General features: G+C 41.1%; 1 protein-coding gene across 1 annotated transcript in view; it reads left to right on the top strand.

The window, feature by feature from the left end:
- Nucleotides 1–20,447, top strand: part of COL9A1 (collagen type IX alpha 1 chain) — a 116,733-nt gene that overhangs the window by 7,137 nt on the left and 89,149 nt on the right. Inside the window, exons 5-10 of the mRNA XM_084813598.1 lie at nucleotides 2,998–3,394; nucleotides 13,076–13,159; nucleotides 13,700–13,720; nucleotides 16,506–16,580; nucleotides 17,050–17,085; nucleotides 17,189–17,251. Coding sequence (XP_084669724.1) covers nucleotides 2,998–3,394; nucleotides 13,076–13,159; nucleotides 13,700–13,720; nucleotides 16,506–16,580; nucleotides 17,050–17,085; nucleotides 17,189–17,251 — 676 coding nt within the window. The remainder of the gene's footprint in view (nucleotides 1–2,997; nucleotides 3,395–13,075; nucleotides 13,160–13,699; nucleotides 13,721–16,505; nucleotides 16,581–17,049; nucleotides 17,086–17,188; nucleotides 17,252–20,447) is intronic.

The following is a 20,447-nucleotide window of genomic DNA, read 5'->3' as shown; positions in this document are numbered from 1 at the left end:
ATTTTAAAAAAAGTCCTGTCAGACACGAAGGAATACTGTGAATTATTATCGTCTGCCCAAATCCTGTATATAAGGGATTATAATCCTGCTTTCATACACATTCACAAAAAGCAAACAGAATCCCAAGAAAAAGTGACAGTAAGATGGCAGCGTATCTTTTCAGCTCCTTCTGGGTAACTTAATCCTGAAGAGATTTTTCCAGTAAAGCCTCATTAATTGCTGATGAAAAAAAAAAGATAGAATAGTGTAGATGGTTATTTCAGTCCCAGAATTATCTAAGAGAAGAGCAGTTTTACACATATGTCCCAGTCACAACCGATAATTAATTCAAATGTAAATATGTTTTATATTTGTAGTGGATGTGTGGGGTCCCTCCCCCATCATCATCAACATCATCATCATTTTGGTGTGTTGGATTAGGACTTTGCAAAGGGTCTTTGCAAGGGGGAAAACTGAAGCATTTTTTAAAAATGATATGTAGTTTTTTTCTTTGTGTAGAATGTGTAGATTTTTTTGTTATTGCTAAAATTAGCACAGTAATAACAACAACACTTTTAAATCTCATACCTTCCAAATTTGGGGATTAATTGATGCTCCCCTTCTTTGTAATCTTTCTCATAATAAGAAGATCCTATTAGAAATATTCTACTAGATCAAATGAGAAACAATTAAGGCTGAAATCCTGTGCACAGTTATAAGGTAGTAAAACCATCAAATAAACATTTGTAGGTTTAGATTGTACAGGTATAAAGAGATGTAGCCACTCTAGTGTGCTGGAATGGTTACCTCTCTTTATATTTTTAAACCTTCTTCTTTTTGGTAGTAGAGTGTTTTTTTTTGCTATGAGCTTAGTTACAAAACACTAGATGAGCCCTGCATTCTTGGATGCACAGTCTTTAAGAGCAGAGTGATGTTTCCCAAATAATTTAGTACTTGGGTCTTAGTTGTCAGTAGATTTTTCCTTCCAGGGTAGTAAGACAGTAACTAATGTGGGAAAAAATATCTTTGCTTGCCCCCAGATCTGCTCTGGAGTGTCCAACAACCCTCCAGAGCAGATGTTGAGGCCACACAGGGCGGTGCAAGGGGGAGGGGGAATTGCTTCCATCCCCATTCTACTGAGAGAAGCTGTTCCATCAGCAGGAGGGGTTCATTTGATGCTATCCATTATTATTACCTTTCTAGGATTTCTAGGATTGGTGAGCACATTAGAGGTGTTTTCTAAGAGTGATGTTGGGGGAGAGTTTAGGGGAATTAAGGAAAATATAAAAGTAGGCCAAGAGGATTCAAATTCTGTACTATTTATACAAGTAGCTTACACTATCCTTATGCATATTTTACCTCTTATAGCTGACTTTGACATGACATATTATAAACATTCTAGTGAATAACAAAATTATATCTGCAATTGCAGCATCAGTACTAAGCTAAACAAATTCTAGCATACAAATTCTGTATTCTTTGGCAAGGATCCTTTATGGGTTGAAGAAAATTTTCATTATTATTCAGTAGTTCCAATTTGCATATCTCCAAGGAAACGTTGGAAACTAATAAAATGAGGGGATTATCTGTTTTGTTTCAGCAATTTTTCCTCTTCCCAATAAATAACACAAAGTGAGTTCTTTATCATTGGCAGAATATATAACATGAATGCTGTTTTACTGATCAACAGAATGAAGTGTGTTTTCTCAGGAAATGAAATTAAGGGGCTCTTCACACAACCATTTCAAAGTATGAAGCCTGCCTGTGTTAACTTCCAGCTGTGTTGCCTGTGTCAAGGTCATTGTATGTATTTAATGCACAGGATTCCAACCAGATTGACTTGTGGCATAGCAGTGCAAATGCCTGAAAACCAACAGTCACAGTGCTGCACCAGAAGCTAATCTGGATTGAATCAATGGCACATGCTTTTGGGATGCTCATGATCCACAGATTGACACAGCTAAAACAGCAGCTTGTAAAACCAAACAAATGAAAGTGAAGACACAGAGAAAGGAAAATGGCTTTAACATATTCATAACAAAGAGAGAAATATTTTTCAGCTCAAGGCCTTCCTAAACAACAAGATTTTGGCCAAACTCCTAAAATCATAAAGTGTCAAGGCTTGGTGAATCTCAACCAGGAAGGCATTTCACTGAGTGGGTGCCACCATCAAAAAGGCCCTTCTCCTTGTTGCTGCTGTCCATGCTTCAGAAGGATGAGGAAACTGGAACAGGGCATGAGATGATGAATGGAGTATGTGGAGAGGAGCATATGGAGGAATGTGGTCCTAAGGTCCCAAGCTATTGGATAAAGTCCAATTAAAACTGATAAGGCAAACAGGAAGTAGAAAATTTTAAAAAGGAACCAAAATAGGAGATTCCCTAAAAGCATGTGGAGATTTTTTTTTAAAAAAAACTCTTTAGGCACCTTTTAAAGTTGAGGAAGGCAGAACCAAGGAAAGATCCCGTTCTACACTGAGAAGTCCAGCACGACAACGATACGATTATCTACTGACAGAAGACATGGTGGACAGATGTTCAGATAGTGGGTGGTACCTGAGCACAGACCATCACCACAGTGAGACTAAAGAAACAGGTCTCAGATTTAGCCATAAAAAAAATAGTGTAAACACTGAATTTAGCCCATGCAGCAGGCAGCAGCACAGGGCAGGTGTAACTGCAATCACAATTCCCTAAATAGGCCTGTTATGGATCTTATAGGATTGCTTTAGTTTAGTTCACAGCACAGTTTTGTTATTGGCTGAAACATCATAAGCTTGAGGCCTTGTCTTGAGTTGTTTGCGTTATATGAGGGTCTAATATAGCTGAGTCATAGTTTCTCTGGCAAATAAGAAAGGTGAGCTAATGACTCAGATTGGGACACAACTACTAGTGGGCTGATGGTGCCTTGAAGTGGTAGACTGTCATTTCCCCCCTGAAGTGACCATTTATCCCGGTGCTAAGTCAAACCTGCTAATAAACAAGAACAGCAAGCCTGCTTTATTTTCATCCTATACAGGTCTTTGTATCCTAATGGATTACCTGACGAGTATTCCATTCTAACTACTTTTCGGATGGCTGGAAATACACTTCAGAAATACTGGAGCATTTGGCAGGTTCTGGATTCTTCTGGAAAAGAACAAGTTGGACTGACATTTAATGGACAAGCCAAGTCTCTTGAATACTCATATAAAGGAATTGATGGAAGCCTCCAGACAGCAACGTTTTTGGATTTGCCATATCTATTTGATTCCCAGTGGCATAAGGTTATGGTTGGAATAGAAAAGAGCACTGTCACTCTTTATGTTGACTGCACTATGATACAAGCCTTAACCATAAAGCCAAGGGGAAAGATCGATGTTGATGGCTTTACCATGCTGGGAAAACTGAAAACTAACCCTCAGATTTCAGTTCCGGTAAGTTTTAAAATATTTTTCTCTACAAAGAAAGTGCTTGTAATTTTAATTTCTTTTGGAGTGGGGTTGAAGCATCATAATATATTTTGTTCCATGTGGAGCAGCAAGAAATGGATCTGTGACTTTGACATTGTAGAGAAACAATATGGTCTCTTAACAAGCTTTAAACACCAAAACCTCATCATAACCAAATATCTGGACATTTGCTTTTTACTTAACCTGACAAGAACCATGCAGATAGTGGAGGGAAAAAACAGTTCTGAAAATGAATGATTGTTTAATAGACCAGACTAAAATAGATGGATCTACTGAAGATTTAAATTCAAGTCTTCACTAATTACCAAGCAAAATCAAAAGCCATCAAGACTTTACAAAGTAGAAATGAATATGACCATCTTTGAACTATATTATGGTTAAGCAGCTTATCAAAATTAATGGCACTGTCAATGAGATTTTTAAAAAGGCCAACTGATTTATGTAAGCTGGACATTGAAAGCAGTGTTTATTTTATTTTATTTTGACTGTAGCCTACCTCACCCCAGAATCCCAGGGTAGAAGCTGCACTATCCTGACCTAAAAGGAGCAGTCCTAGAAAGCTCACAGTTTAGATCTAGGAGCTGAGCTATTTGTTTATAGAAAGGAAAACATTTTAAATAATGAAACCACTACTTTGTTTTGGAATTTATGCTGCAGTAGAGCAAGAGATTTTGAATCTTCAGGCATAGTCTAGGCAGCTTGCTTATGGCATCACAACTCAAGTGCAACAATTGGTTTGAATGAGGAAATGACTCTGTTCATGGTCATTTCTGAAGACGTTTCTTCTGTGCTCTTCTGCCAAGAAAGCTGGATTTCAGGAACTTCAGCTATGACATGGTGTGATGAGCTTATTTATTTTCAGAGATGAATTGTGGTTGGTGTGAAGTATGTAAAGGAAGTGTGAAGTACCTACCAGGCAGATAAAAAATAATTTGTACCTACCATATATCTCTGCAGGCTTCGATACACTAGTGTAATCCCTCTTGGATAATGAGTCACACTGTGCCTTATTTCTAATACTGTAATAGAGCTTTGTTCCAGAGAAACAGAAGGGAGGAATTAAAGAATGCATGCACCACGTGCACTGGCTCTGTAAGGGCCTCTTATTTAATAATTCACTGCCAGTTTACCCCATGACGCTAAATTTGCAAAGTAGTTAATTCAGATTAACTAGATTTTCAATTTTCTGGTAGCTGGAAACAGGCTGTTATCCTCATCCTGCCTTCCTGAGATGTAGGATAAGGTTCTACCAGGAATTAGATGGATCCATCAGGGAACAAGTAGGCATAATGTACGGTTGTATGACGCTTCCCACCCTGCCTCGCTGTTGTGGTGAATGTGGTAGATTTTAATAAGAAGTTGGAAGAACAGGAGGCAGAGAAGCTGCTTAGCTGTTTCTCTTTCTGCCATTTCTCTGCTCATCTGCCACCCCAGCCAGGCTTGCTTTCCTACTCATGGGAGATACAGAGTCCCCTATCTTGAAATGAGTTTCATGAACCCAAGGGGCCTGAGATTGGCTTCTTTGAAACATAACCTCCTCTTCCAACGCCACATGGATAACTCCTTTCTCCAGTGTCCTTTGGTTTCAAAAACCAGTTTGTGAGATGCCATCAAGTTTAGTTTTTTTTTAATCCATTGGGCTAGTGCAGGGCCTGGTTCTGTGTTGGATTGTGGGTAAGTATGCAGCTTTGAAACAGTTATAGGTTAATGGATGGATGAGGACTTATGTCAGAGGTGAGCAACTTGCAGCCCTCCAGATGTTGTTGGATTGCAACTCCTATCAGCCCTAGCCAGCATAGCCAATGGTGAGGGATGATGGAAAATGCAGTCCAAGAACATACCTGATCGCCTAAGATGTGGGTTTCCTCTCACTGATGACTATATAATCATACATCATAGTATGATGAGACAAAGGTGATTTATATCAGTTGAAAGTTTGCCTCCTTATGTTGTTGTTGTTGTTGTTATTATTTAGTGTAAATGGCACTTTCACAAGCAAAGAACAGACAGGTCCCTGCTTCAAGGACCTTTAATTCTAAAATAGATGATAAGGAAGAAAGCGGAGGGTGGGATGGGAGAGAAAGACAAGAGTTGGGAGTGATGAATGTGAGCAAATTGAATTGCATGTAGTTAAACCTGATTACAGGAATAATATATATTGTTCATATAAAGCCAGGTGGTACTCAGTTGTATAGGCAGGTTTTAGCTGTATTACTGAAAGCAGAAAAGATATGCAACTTTGATTTAAACAGTGATTAACTAGTTCTTTCATAGGAACTTACTTCCACAATGCAATATAAATGTAAGACAGATTAACTATGAAACCACGCATTAAACACTGAAAAAAAAAAGCCCTGTATTGATTCACAAGACACAGGGATGAATGAGTTTCATAGGCTAGGTTAGGAATGTTACTTAAAGTATACTGCTGCCTTCTGTTCTGCTCTATATTCTTGTTCAACAGTGAGTTAGTAGTTATTGGTGAACACTGTAGCCCCCTTTCAGGTGTTATCCTCCACATGATCAGAATCGCATAGAGGAAGGCTGTGTTCTCCGGCCCAACCCCTGTTGCTGCCCGTCCTTCTGGCCACACCTCCTTCCCTCCACACGTTGGAAGGGCAGAAGGCTTGAAGAGGGGAGCCTGCCCTACACTACTAGAACCCTGTAGAACCCTGCATGATCAGGGTTCTAAGTCACAGGGAGAACCTACATGTAGACCTTCTCTGTAGTGGCACCCCTCCCCCCCCCCCCGAAAAACCCTCATGCAGTTCAGGAGGCAGACAATGTATCATCTTTTAAATGCCTCCTGAAAACACACCTTTTCACACAGGCTTTCCCTGGGCTGTAACTGCTGCTGGGTTTTACTTTGTTTTTACATGGTACTTTCAAACTTTTAAACGTTTTATATTATGTCTTGTTAAGTTGTATTTTATGGTTTTAATTGTGAACTGCCCAGAGAGCCTCGGCTGTTGGGCAGTATAAAAATGTAATAAATAAATAAACAAATACCTACATATATAGAGGCGGCTCTCTCTTCAGATCTTCCCCCCATGCACATTGAGGGGGGTAGGGCTGGCAGGGACACGTCGGTGGGTGGAGCCACCAGGTGCAACAGCACTCTGTTCCTCCACATGCTTACAATCGCATAGGTAATGCCTGAAGGGGTTTGGAACTGGGTCAAATACCATTTCTGCCAGGAACTCAGTGGGTAGAGCTGGACTCATCACACACCCTCAGCCTCAGTTCTACATCCTTAAAAGAACAGGGGTTTTAACCTACCTTGTTTTGATGCCGAAGTAAAAGTGTGATATAAATTTCCCACAGGCAATCAGTAAATCACTCATAGTTGCTGCAAGTCACTAGTACTGGTAATTCTCCTTTCCCTTGAAGAAGCAGAATCATAAACTAATCCCACATGTAAATCTCTTACATGTATCTGAAGCTGGTGCCTATTGATGAAATTGTTTAAGAAAAAAATGATACCTATGGCTGTGCATCTGGTGACGCAACAAACAAGCAAAGTAAATGTCCCTTATTTTGCTAACTTCAGTTAATGGGCAAACAGGTAGGTTTCTGAGTTCACTGATCTCCGTCAGATTCTACTCTAGACGTAGCAAAGTGTTTGCTACTTCAGCTGGGGAAGAATTCTTCTTCAAGCAAAGCAGAATGCCAGTTCTCAGCTATATGTTTTGCATAGCCTAGTTGAGGTGGTTTGTGTGTGACTCAGCTATGCTGTGCAAGAGGTGAGGCCAAGACAGATATTGAAGGTGTAGGGATGGGACCTCCTTAAATGGAACTCAAAGAGCCATCAGTATGTCCTGACTCTTCAGTATTATGAAGCTGAGGAGTATCTACTATTAAAGGCCTCTTTAATAGTTGGAAGAAATGACAAGAAGAGACAGAGCTGGATGGCTCTATCTAAGTTGGATTCCACTTAGATGTACTAAGGCACAGCTCTGCTTGCTACTGTAGCAAAAGTAACTACTTTTGCTTTTAGGATCAGGCTGCCTGTGCTTTGCTGCTCTGTTAATATTTGCATTGTCTGTCTGCAGATCAAGGAAATTGCTCTAGCATTATTGCATTTTGGCTGAACTCGTACGTGAATTGAACTTAATGAGACTAAACTGGCATATAGTTGAGTACTTTGGCTTCATTGATTTGTTGACCATAGTAGTTATTCACCACTGGTGCTGGCTGGCAGCCTTTTTTGTTCTATCCCTCTGCTTTTTGCAAACATTCTTTTCTGTATTCATTATTTGAGGCGTATAAACAACAGGATAACCACTCCAGGATAAATAGGTGGATAGCTGCAAACATCATGTCCTGTTTCATGAGATGTACCAACTAGTTTGCTGGAAAACACTGACCTCCATCACAGAGACCACAAATCTGTTTACAGAAGGAAACTGATCTTCCACTCATTGCAAGAATTGTAGAAGAAACCCCTGACCTCAGCAGAATCAGCCGCTAGGTGGCAATCTAATCAATTAAGCCCAGGGGCTCTCTCTGCATAGGAAATTCAAATGATAGTTGAAAATGTTTAACATTCAGATGCTAAGCATTGGGGTGGGGGGAGAAGCAGGTACACTTCTGTATTCTGCACATACCTGTAGCGTGTCCTGTAATATGTACGGGACAAACTTGCCTTTTTCCCACCAAAGCATGAGAACTATGTACACATTGTTGGGAGCTGAAATAGTCCTGGGATCCTGTGGCATTGAAGGGCTGTGGGGGGGAAAGCCCCCCTCTCATACCTCATGGAGATACCAAAATGTGAAATGGCCCTCAGTTGGAAACAAGTCTCATTAATTTCTAAGAAATTGCAAAGTGTATATGTAGGCCATTAGAGGTATTGCATTAAAGCCCATTGGTATCTTGGGGGAGGTTTCACACGTTTCGAGGAAGCATTGAGGGAGTATTGTGTATATTTTGGAAATTCACACATTTCCTTCACTGAGATTCGTGAGCTGTCACCACATCCAGGGCCTGCACACATCTCACTTTGGAGAAGGTGTGCGTGTGTCCTTTGCATGTTACCCAGAAGTAGAAAAAGAGGAACTATGACTTACACTTCCTCTTTCAGTGCTTCATAATACTAGGCTGGATGTAATACTGCCTGCCCCTTTACCATTTTAAGAGACTGTTGCTGGGCTGTGAGATTGCAGATCCCCTTCCCCCAGTTCCTCCCCTTCCTGGTATTAACATCCACAGCCAACTTAACTTCTTTTAAGAGTTATATTGACACTTAACCATGATTATCACTAACCAGGGCTTACTGTTAAACAAGTTTGGAAAGTTAAAACACCTTTTGAAGTTGCTTTCCAAACTTTGGTTAAGAGCAAACTTTGGTTAACTCTAACAATGCTTAAAGCAAGCAGGGGGAATTCATTGCTTAGAGGCACTGGTGCAGCTAGGTAATTTTAGACCCTGAACCTAATGGTCTGAAGGGGCCAACCTTTAGATCGCCATGTATAGCACATAAGTAACATTTCTCATCCCACCCCTGCAACGGACATTCCATGCTTTACAACTGTTTCTACATTCCTGATATGTTAGAATGTTTGCCAGTGCTGATTAAAAAAAAAAAATTAGTCTGAGCATTTGCAGTTTTGCATTTTAAGCTCACTTTTTCATAGCACCATCATGACTACAGGAATAAAAAGGAGTTTGCTTCCGATAACCTCATTACCTACTGCTCTCTGGATGGTCATTTCGGAGGGACCTGGGCTGCAGGGTTCTGGACTTTGGCCCTAAAGTCCACTGTCCAACCCTTGATTCACCACTGCTTAGAGGGGAGGAGCTGGGGGTAGAAAGCACACTGTTCCACAGCCTGAACCTCGTCCCTCAACCATAGTTAAGAGATGGGCTGTATTATGTTTGCACTAGCCCACCGTATTGTGCAAAGCAGCTCATCAAAAACATAGGTGTCAAGATCCTGCATCTGATGAAGTGGACTCTATTTAAAAACTTATGCCATAATAAAATTGTTAGTCTTTAAGGTTCCCTGAGACTCTTTATTGTTTTTGCTGCAATGTAAATACAGCTACCCTTTTGGAAGTAGGTGTCAACAGTTACAATAAATAAATAAATAAGGCATATTTTGCAGATGATAATAAATAAATAAATAAATAAATAAAGGAATTTAACAGATCCTAGACATTTGTAATGGCCCCAGGGCTGTAACCAAGTCACTAGTAGTTTTAGAGGGGCCTAGAGATCCATAAAGCTTTCTGCTTTGGTGCAATTCCCTTGCTAGTGGGCCTCTTGGCTGGAAAGATGAGTCAAAGGTTGATATCGCTGCCTCAGCACATTCCATGATAACGAGCTCTGAATCTTATCAAGATCTCGGATGTGCCTGAGAAGTGAGGCTCTGTTTACAGGTGGCTGTGCTGGGAAAGTTCTGATTGTTTCCCCTCTGACATGGGGCTGTTAGTCTATGCTGGGAAAGTTGCAGATGAACGCTAATTAACGCTTGCTGCTGTCATGCTGCCTCACTGCTAACATGTGTGGTATAAGACCCATTGTACTCCTTGGCTCTGGGTTCAGAGAAGCTGTCTGATCCAACCATTGGATACGCCTGTGTGCTGTAAGTACTCAATAAAGTCTCCTTGTAAGCAAACCTGGATCTGGCTTATCACTATCTTGGCACCTCCAAACCTTAGCAGCCCATGGCCGGGGCAATACAACATCATAAACTAATCCACATTAAATTGTTTATATCACACAATTATAATCTTATAATACAGGGATGGAAAGCAAGGGCACGCATTTGCTTGATTGCTTGCCTGTCTGAAGATTTCTGAAAACAAAGAGGAGAATTTAAAATTAGATTAAATGATATACAGGGAAGCTGAATGTAACTAACACCCTGATCCTTAAAACACTTAGTTGGAAGTAAGTCCTATTGACATAAATGGCAGTTCCAAATAATTTGCAATCAGATTATGCATGTGTAATGTGCAATCAGAATGTAAGAGGGAATGAAACACTGGGAAAGCAAATATAGTCTAAATGCTAGAAATCTGGAAACTCCAGAATATGGGGAGTAAATTGTTAACTGTGGATGGGGTCACATGCCCCCTGAAGGGCTAGGTAGGCAGTCTGGAAGCTGGTGGCTCCGATTTCAGTGGGGTTGTGAATCCATTCTGGGTTTCAGTCAGAACCAGCCAGAACTCTAAAGGAGCTATCCAAGGAGCTGAGCCTATTTTGTGGGTAGGATTCAGAACCTTGGATAGCTCCTTTAGAGTACAGGCTGGTTCTGACTGAAGACAATTCTTAAACTGCAAATGTGGCAGCTTGTGGGACCTAGGTGTTTGAATCAAATTACTCCTAATCTGTATCATTTACATTGGCTGCCTGACTCCAAGGTGCTAGTTTTGCCCTTTAAAGCCCTAAATAGTTCGGAACTGTGTTATCCAAAGGACTGCCTACACCTATATGAGCTTGCCCAAACATTAACAACAATGTCAGAGTCCCTACTTTCTGGCCTACCAGTAAGAGCCATTAGGCTGGTGGGTACTAGTGATAGGGCTTTCTTGGTGGTGGCTCTACACCTTTGGAACTCCCTTGCCAGTGAGATATTCCTGGCCTCATCACTGCTGGGTTTTAAAAAGGACACCTAAAAATACATTTATTTAATCTGGATTTGGTGCTTTAAAATCATTAGCTGATGCAATGGATATATGTGTGTGTGTTTAATTGTCATTTGTAGGTTAATGTTTTTGTAATATTATAAGCCACCTTGTGAGATAAGTGTGCCCTGAAAGGCAGGTTAAAAATCTTTTAACTATAAATAGATACGTGCAGAATCCCTTACAATGACTATAAAACAGAGGTGGGCAACTTGTGGCCCTCCAGATGTTTTGGCCTACAACTCTCTCACCACTGGCTGTGCTGTCTAAGGTGGTTGGGAATTGTAGGCCAAAACATCTGGAAGGCCCCAAGTTGCCCACTCCTGCTATAAGACGTGGGAGACAACGAAGAATTTGTGAAACGTCCCAGAGAAAAGTACAGCGATGTTTTGAGAATAATGATGGTTTTTCCATGTCAAATTCAAAGGAATTCAAATTTGAAAGTCCTATTGATTGTATGAATAATGTAGAAATAAATGTGTCAGTACTATTTAAGGAACAAGACAAAATGTTATGGTTCTCAGAATGCGAGGCACAGTCTAGGCCATGGGCAACCGAGGACATAGCAAATGATATGACATGACGGATAAGAGAGAATGTCAGGAAGTTTTGAAATGTCATTTGCTGAATTATTTTGGGAATATAGGTAATATCAGAATGATCCTCACTGGGAAAACATGGGTTAAACCAAGGGAAAATATGGATGCGGAATGCTTATACCTTGTCCCCAGAAAATTTAAGAATATTAGATCTGTGGTGCCCAGACCTTCCCCCTATTTTGACCTTAGCTAATCCAATATTTTCAAAAGGAGCACTGTGATCTTGTAGAATGTAGAGAAAGTATGATTTAGCAACATAAATGATCCTCTCCAAAAGAAAGAATATTGATTTGCATTAGAATATTTCACTGAGCAGGTGACACCATGATGCAACTGATATACCATGAAGAAAATTCCATTAATAATAATAATGAACACAATCCAAAGTTCTAAGGTACAGCTATTGACTCTGATGTTTTTGATCTGTAAACCCTCTTTTATCTGTGCAGACATACAAATAAATCATTTGTAAACTTCATAGAGAGATATAACTGTGTGGTTTCTTGGACATGCCATAGAGGTATTGCAAAAAATGTTAAAAGGAGGTGTGAAATCTCACAAAGGTATATTTGTCTGTCTCAGAAGGTTTCTAATGTACATAGGAGCCAAGTCTGTGGAATGCTGTTTTCTTTGGCATTCCATTTTTTCACCCCACTCACACTCCTGTCCCATTTATTCAATTTTCTGACAGAAAAAGAACCAACGTGTGTACATTTAAGGGGAAACTGCCCCCTTCCAGCAACAGCTTTTCTTTTCTTAATATGAATAATGTAACTTGAATTTGACTGAAAACCTGTTAGTAAAAGTTCTTGGTTGAAATCCTAGTTCATCAAAGGGGAGCATTGTCACACATTCTAGAAGGGTCTATTCAGAAGTAAGTATGTTGTTCCTGTACAGCTGACAGACTAGGAGGAGCTTGTGTTTTCCTGAGCAGCCACAGATGAGTAAAGTTAGGAATTTCTTTTTATAAAGGACTATATGGATAGTATCCAGTGTTAGGTCTATATAGAGTAGACGCACTGAAATGAGTTGTGACTAACTTAAGTCTAATTCATTTCAATGGGCCTACTCTATGTAGGACTAAGTTTGCATACTACCCTTGATCTCCAGTTTGTCCTTTCATCAAACACGCTGTAAACATGTTCTGTCGTTAAACATCATTAAACATAATTAAACATGTCCTTTCATTAAACATCAGTTTTCCATCCAAAAATGGGAACAATTATTGCCTACCTCAACAGGTTTTGAGGATCAATGACATGAGAAAGCGCTGTTGTCCACATTGAACCTTAAGGAGAGGACAAGCTTGAAATCAAAGAAATAATCATCCAACTGTTTCAAAGATGCCATGGGTAGCTGCTTAGAATGGCTCTGTTGCTAAACCACTACCAAATTTTTTTGGTCTCTCTTCTTAGTTTGAGATCCAGTGGATGATGATTCATTGCGACCCTCAACGACCTCAGAGAGAAACTTGCAGTGAACTTACAGCCCGTAGCTCGGTAAGAAAGTAGCTTAAGGTAAATGCTAAACTGTAGTACAGTTGGGGTGGATATTCAGAATGCCATAATGTATTTCCTTTCCGAAGTTATTGAAGCAGAGAGGGGGGGTGGAGTGGGGAATGGGGGTGGGGGTTGTTTCATTGCCTAACAATTTTGTTCCCAGCATAGATCAGGGCAAAAGTCGCTGGGAGGTGCATAGTACTAACTGCAGGGCAAAGGGTTAAAGAGCTGGTGTCATTCAATCCCTCCTTTCTAGCCATCAGGTTTCCTCCAATCTCTGCTACCCTCCTCCACAGCCATTCATTAGCAGAATAACTGTGCCTGTTCCAGCCTGTGTCTTTCTAGGGGTTCTGGAGGGGTCTTTTGGGGAGGGGGAGTTATTTTTACATCCAAAAATCCATCTGTGGCAATTGGAGAAGCATCCATGGCTAGCTCTATCCCAGGCAAGAGGTTTTCCTGCCTCTTAGGGGTTTTCCTGCAAGTCATTTGCCTTTGCCTGTCTCAAGTAAGTTTTGCCTCACTTTTTCTTGTTCTTTTCAGATAAGCCAGACAGCCATCAGGGTAAGTTTGAAAGGCAGGATGCTTGCTGAGTGCAGAGAGTAAAGTGTTTCTTTATGCTCCTTGGTCTGTTCTAACTCCTACTCCTGTGCTCTTTACTTCTGTCTTTGGTTGGCAATCTGGGGAACTGTCATGTGTACAAATTATAACGATGCTGTTATGTCAGAAAACATACAGAAGCTGCTGTCCCCTGGTGAGCTTTCTAGGGGTCTCTGGCTGGCCATTATCAGTAGCATTTTGCTTTTATAGATGGAACTTTGGTTTGATCCTGCAAGCAATACACTTCTTATTTTCTTTACCCTAGTTGAGACTGCTTTGATTTAGGTAGAGAAGAGGCAGAGGGAGGGTATTTCCCCCACTGTTGTGTGATCTGGCTTCAGGAGTGCCTATATCTCTGGCCTATACACTGGGCTAGATTCAGACTTCATCAGGCTTAGAGTAAACCCAATGAAGTCAATGGGCCTACTGTAAGTATGACGCTGAATCCAGCTCATTGATTCTGTATGCCAAATGTTTGAATAGTACCTCCCCTGCTCCCACCACCACTACCATTGAAATCTGGAACTCCTGCTGCTTTGAATGGAAATTTTATTTAAGTAAAATATTTCTATTCAGCTCAGTGCAATATGTCATTATGGACACATAGCCAAGCTGATGGCTATGTGTCATCTGTACCTTAAGGGGTACATATTAATTACCCCTTAAGTTCCTGAAGCAATCCTGTTATAACCACAATCAAAGTAGTAAACGTAGGACTTTTCATCTATGTTTATGCATGAAGTGGTGATTCCAATCCATGTTAATGATTGTGACTGTAAAACCAAGAGGTGGTAGTTATTCTTGCTTAATTAATTAATGGAAGGAAGTTAACAGAAGGAAAGTTCTCCATCCTGTCCTCTGCCCTGCAAGTGACCTGCACCCACTGAAAAGGCTCGCTAGAGGACTTCCTGAACCATGGGGTGTATGTGGGGGTTGCCGGGGGAGGAGGGGATGGGGAATTTTCATCAGATTAATTTCATTCTCTTCACTCATGTTAGGGTTCAAGCCAATTAGTTTGTGAGAGTCCTATGAAGATGCCATATTTTCCAATAATAGACACTCACCATTCTATGAAAGTGTTCTATAGGGGCTGATGTGATATAAGGCAGTGCCCTATGTATCCATGCACTGTAATTAAAAAAAAACTTTTCAAATGAGAGAGAAATAGAATTAAATCTCCAAAGAATGTCAGAAAAACCCATACATTAAAAAAAAGCAGCCATGCTAGTGTGTCGGTACACAACCAACGAAGTATCCCATGGAACTCTATAGCCTAACAAATTTATTGTGACAAACTTTTATAGGGTAGACTCTGCTTTGCCAGATATAAGAAAAATAATTATGAATGGTTTCATACAGAAAAAGAATAGTGTGGTGCCCAAGAGACTTACTGTAACTATGGCATGCAACAGCTTACACTATAGGCTAAAATAGCTACTCTTCTGCAATCTGTCTGAAGAAAAGTGGTCTTTTAAAATTCTGACTGAGAGAATTATGGCTACAATTATGTTTCTCACAGCCTGATATGGACTGGCAAATATGTTCCCCTGAAACTGCTTTCAGCATCAGAAGTTCACCTTCTCTGTGAGAGGTGTGAGGGTAGAGAAAGGGGCCTGGAAGAGGCTGACTTCACAAAGCACCTATTGTGAAGTTAACCTTGCCTGGCAGCTGGAATTTAGTCATAAAGAGAAAACAGTGGACTATGTTATAGAACTTGAAGGCGCTCCCCAAATGAATTTTGAAAAATGAGTCACTATGTGCACCCTGGGGTTTCACAAAAATATAGCATTTTTGGAAGGGTTTTGGAGTGGTTAAAAAAAGCAAGTAAGAAAGCAAGGCTTATTTTAAAAAGAAAACTCTTACAGAGGAGAGCATTTTATAGAGGACCATGGTGGTGTGTATTTTTTTAAACACTTCTTCATTGTATGTGTCTCTTGGAAGGCATATGGGGATATTTAGCTATAACCCTGATCTTGCTTGGTTAGGCAAAGCATAGTGAATATTGGTGCTTCTTTGCAGAGGTCATCTTATTTTCTCTCACCAATTGATTATTGGTTTTACAAAGGGAAGGACATTAGTGGATTCAAAGACGAACGTTTTATTCCAAACAGCAATGTTACAAAGAGCATCGGAGCAGTCATAAGTGGGGAAAGTCCTCATTGTTGTGAACTGCCCAGAGAGCTTCATCTACTGGGTGGTATAGAAATAAATAATAAATAATAATAATTTTTCCTCAACAGAATGCATGGGGAAATTTAAAGAATATTAACTCTATCCTCCATCCCCCAGCTATTGCCCTGAAATGTGCTGTTATGGCAAAGTATGTACTTGGCGTCCCCTTAGGGATATTTGCAATATACAGGGGTGTCTGTCCCCCCATATACATTACTTGCCACAGTGCTGGGCAAAATGGCACCTTTTAACCTCTAAATCCCAGGTAGTAATTATATTTGACAGAAAGTAGCCTGTGATTGCATCTATCTCACATTGCCTATCATGTAGATTATAACAGGAAAAAAGGTGGTCAGGTGGAGCTTAAATGGTCCTAATCAAACAAGGAATACAATTCAGTAGCACAGTTAGAGTTATCTGGGGCTTTGGGGCAGGGAAGCTAAACTCTGGCCACAAGTATTGTCAGTCAGAACTATCCTTTGGGCAGCTGCTCTGACTGCTCCTTCGCCCTATTTATGGCACGATTTCAGTGGTCTTCTTCTCCGCTCTCTTAAGTGCTCTTTTTGTTCCCTGCCAGAGAGGCCCCCCAGGTCCACAAGGCCCACCAGGCCCACCAGGCCCACCGGGAGTTCCTGGCATCGACGGCATCGACGTAAGTGTGTTTTGTGCATGCCCTAAACTGCACAGCATGACACAGCTGGCGCTTCAGGAATTCCTCCACATAGTTATACAATGGCATTGCTGTCCCTCTGAGTATATTTAATGTGTGACACTTGAGTCTAGTAATGCTCCATGATGCCCAGTTAACCGGCAGTAGAAATTATTTACTGGTATTCTTTGCCAAAAATCCTGGATGTGCATTCCAAATCACGTATTGCAATGGCTAGCGGCATAAGAGAAACTTTATTTTATGCATAAACTGTATTAGACCTATAATGAGATCGTTCTGAATTGTCGTAGTGATTATGTAAGATTAGCATTTATAATCTGCAAATTAAATTAAATTAAATTAGTAGTAATCCTGTCTACTAGCAATCAGGTTTTTGCATGTGGAATTGTGAATGTTATCACAGGACTTAAAATGTACCTTATTTTACTGTTTGTCTCTTCTATTCCACTAGGGGGACAGAGGTCCTAATGGGCCCCCAGGCCCTCTGGTAAGTAGCTAATATATAATAGGGAGCCTTGCATAGGTTATATTGTATCTTCTCTGCCTACATCTACTGTCTTAATTTGTCTCTATCCACCTTATTCCTGCAGGGCCCAGATGGCGAACCAGGGAAAGCCGGTGTCCCTGGATTGCCAGGTGTACCGGGAGCTGATGTAAGTAGAAATTTACTTCTTTTGAGCCAGGCAGAGCCTCTGCTCATGAGATGACAATGCATACCTGAAAAGCTTTTGGCGTGCAGTCCAGGGCATTAGCCATTATAACACAATTCTGAGTGAGATATGACCAAGTAGGGAAAAGGCCCTTTCATTGCAGAGCCAGGCAAGGGCTGAACATTTTTAGGGGAGGGGGAAAGCGAGAAATGAGCATAGGAGCTGAAGAGGTAAGATCCCTGCAGAGGATTGATTCCTCCGAGAATTCCCTTGAATTCAGACAGGGAGGGAAGTGCACTCTGTAGCTTCCCTCCTTATGTGAGGCAGGACATCACAGTAGAAAGGGAAGTGCCAAGATAGGAAGGAAGCACCTGTAGAAAGAAGGTTTCTGAGACTGATCCATGTTGCAAGGCAGCAATCCAGCATTTCTTTGGGCTGAATCAGTGTCTGGCTCTGATCCATCTTCAGTGGTGCAGCGAGGTAATTTTAAACACTGAACTTAATGGTTTTGCAGGGGCCCCCTTTACTTCAAATGCAAAACACACAATGATCTCCACCACCTCCCCAGATAAATGTGTGTGGTGTAAACCTGATCCTATGCATTTTTCTTCAGAACTAAGTCCCACTGTGTTCAATAGACTTTATTCTAAAGTAGGTGCCTGTATAAAGATGACATTATATGCCTTATATGATGAAGCCAGGAATCAGTTCATCATATTCTGCATCAATTTCTCTGAAATTAATTTAACCTCCATTAACTTCAAGTTAATTCACCTTCTGAACTTTCTTTTTTAAAGTATATATAGGAAAGAGAAAAGAGTTCAGCATCACAATGAGGCTCTGCCTCAACAGTTTGTATATATGTGCCTGGTTGTATGTTTGAATGCTTCCCATGGAGGGAGAAACCTCCTCAACACTGAAAAATAGCATGTCAGAGAGAAGGCTCCATTGAACCCTTCTCCCTGAAATACTGGCTTTCTATGTTCAGGGAGTTTTGTTTGTTTTTAAAGATTAAAAAAAACATTCAAATATACTGGGTGAAATCCAGCAGTGTCTGATTGCCAGCAAAACAGACACTGTTAGTAGGACAGATTCCCCCTTCTCTCAGCAGCCTCCCACACAGTCCAGAAAAGCTTTACCACTTCTTTCAGCTGCATGTATAAACAGACCCTCAGGATGCTGGATTCTGAGAGTGATTGTGATCTAGCGGCTATCTTCATGAGCGATTTAGTATGAAGCTAGAACAGTTTGAGTTTCTTTGCGACAAATGATGTCATCACCAATCCACTGTCAACCAGCCACTTCCCTCTTCAAAAGCCACATTTTCTGAAATTCCTTTTACTCCAACTTTTTTACTGTAAGCGGCTCCCTGGTGGTTTTACCACACTGTGCCATGTCTCCCCGCCTCTCACATTAAATCCTGGGCATGCCTCTGTGACCTGGCAGTGACGTGGTCAAGGGGGTGGGACGCACCATTCCCTCTTGTTCCCCCAATAGAAGTAGTGTTTCCTATTGAAAAAATCTCCAGGAGCCAATAGCGACCTTTCAGGTTATCGCAGTAGTGGGGGCACTCATTCACCTTAGCTAGCCTGCTTTTAAACTTTAACATATCCCCTCCTTCTTTGCATGTTTACTCAGACGTAAGAAATAAATCTCGCTTCCCTGCAGTGAAAGCGTTAAAGGATAACTTTAGTAACTCACCCTAAAGTGCTCTTTCGCTTCTCCGGTGCTCTCTTAAATCGCTGTTGCGATGTTATGCTTTGATGTTCTGTAGTTTGTCTGATGTAAAGTTGTTTCTCCGTTGTTGTGTAAAGTCCCTTCTCCGCTTTATTGTAGTAGCGATCTTTCAATCTTTGGGGTTTACGGGGGCTTCTCATTGTGAGAAGAGAGAAGGAGAAGGGGGGGGTGGAAGCAATAGGCAAAAGTGCACACATGGGGAAAAATGGGGTGGGAGCAATAACTCTGCAGCAGATTGCTGGAATGTGGCGAAATTGGTGTGGGGGGAGGATTTCAGGGAGCGTCTTCAGATGCTGCACTGGAGAACTGGGGAGTTTGGCTTCTTCAGGGAAATCTGCACACATGGGGAAAATTAGTTGCTCTCCATTCATAATAACCTAGTAGCAGGGGGGATCCTGGGAAACAAGCCTCTCTCATTGGTTGAGCAGCCCCTGCCAGGTTGATAATGTTCAGTTCTACTCCTCCCACCTCACCTGGAAGTATGTTCCTTTCAAGCGCTGTGTAAACCCTGAAAACCGGATTGTAAAAGTACGCTACACTCGGCTTATTTTGCTTCATGTGTCCCTGACGGAGCAAAGCCGATTCTGTGAAGATCCAGGTAATACTCCAACGTGCTTCTCATTCTGTTGTCATGAAGATCCCTCCTAGATTTGTGGGCTGGGGCAACATGGTTGCTCTGGGGATTGAAGGTGGATTAGCTTGTCCATTGCCCATCTTTGGACAAAAATTCCTCCGGGGGAAGGGGACACACAGGGAATGACGACAAATCTATAACCAGTCAAAATCAGTATCCTTGAAGGAAAACTGATTTTAGACCAGCCTTCCCCCAAGGTGTGTTGAACTACAATTCCCAAGTTGTGTCTGAGAAAGCAAGATAATAATTTATTTTTTTTTTAAGAAGGCTATTCCCTCCCTCCACCTTTTCACATTTCATGGGAGTTTTGGGAGCTTTGAAAGGAACCCTAATGGATTAATAAATGCTTCCCTAATGGATGAATAAATGCTCTTAAAAGAGGTGCAAATGATTATACATTTACTGTATACCAGGTCTCTATGGCTCAGTTCAACCTTTTTTGCTGGCATGTAGCTCCATGTGGGGCTGGCACGGGGATGCGCTGTGGGCTTGTATGTGGCCTCCCCCACCCCCACCCTAGGTGTAAAATGTCACCTGTGACACAGGTTATATTCTTCACCCACATTATTCCTTGTTTTGTGGCATGTAGATCATGCTTATAGAATGGATGTACATCTATATAGGCCCCAGGTCATATGTGTCATTCTGCACACAGTGGGTGGCATGCAAAAGCTTGAGCTTTGTTCCTGCACCCTAAAGCATGCAAAGCCTAAAAAGGTGTCCCAGTGTTCTGGTTAAGCAATATTTTAATTATTTTCTATAGTGGTAAAAAAGGGATGTTCATTATTTAAATAGATATAGGAGCAGATCCTGTCAGTCCCTTATGAG

The sequence above is a fragment of the Heloderma suspectum genome, chromosome 1 (assembly GCF_057233095.1).
Source record: "Heloderma suspectum isolate Gila_16-S chromosome 1, 16-S_ref, whole genome shotgun sequence".
In the NCBI taxonomy this organism is placed as follows: Eukaryota; Metazoa; Chordata; class Lepidosauria; order Squamata; family Helodermatidae; genus Heloderma; species Heloderma suspectum.
This window is presented reverse-complemented; position numbering and strand designations above follow the sequence as displayed.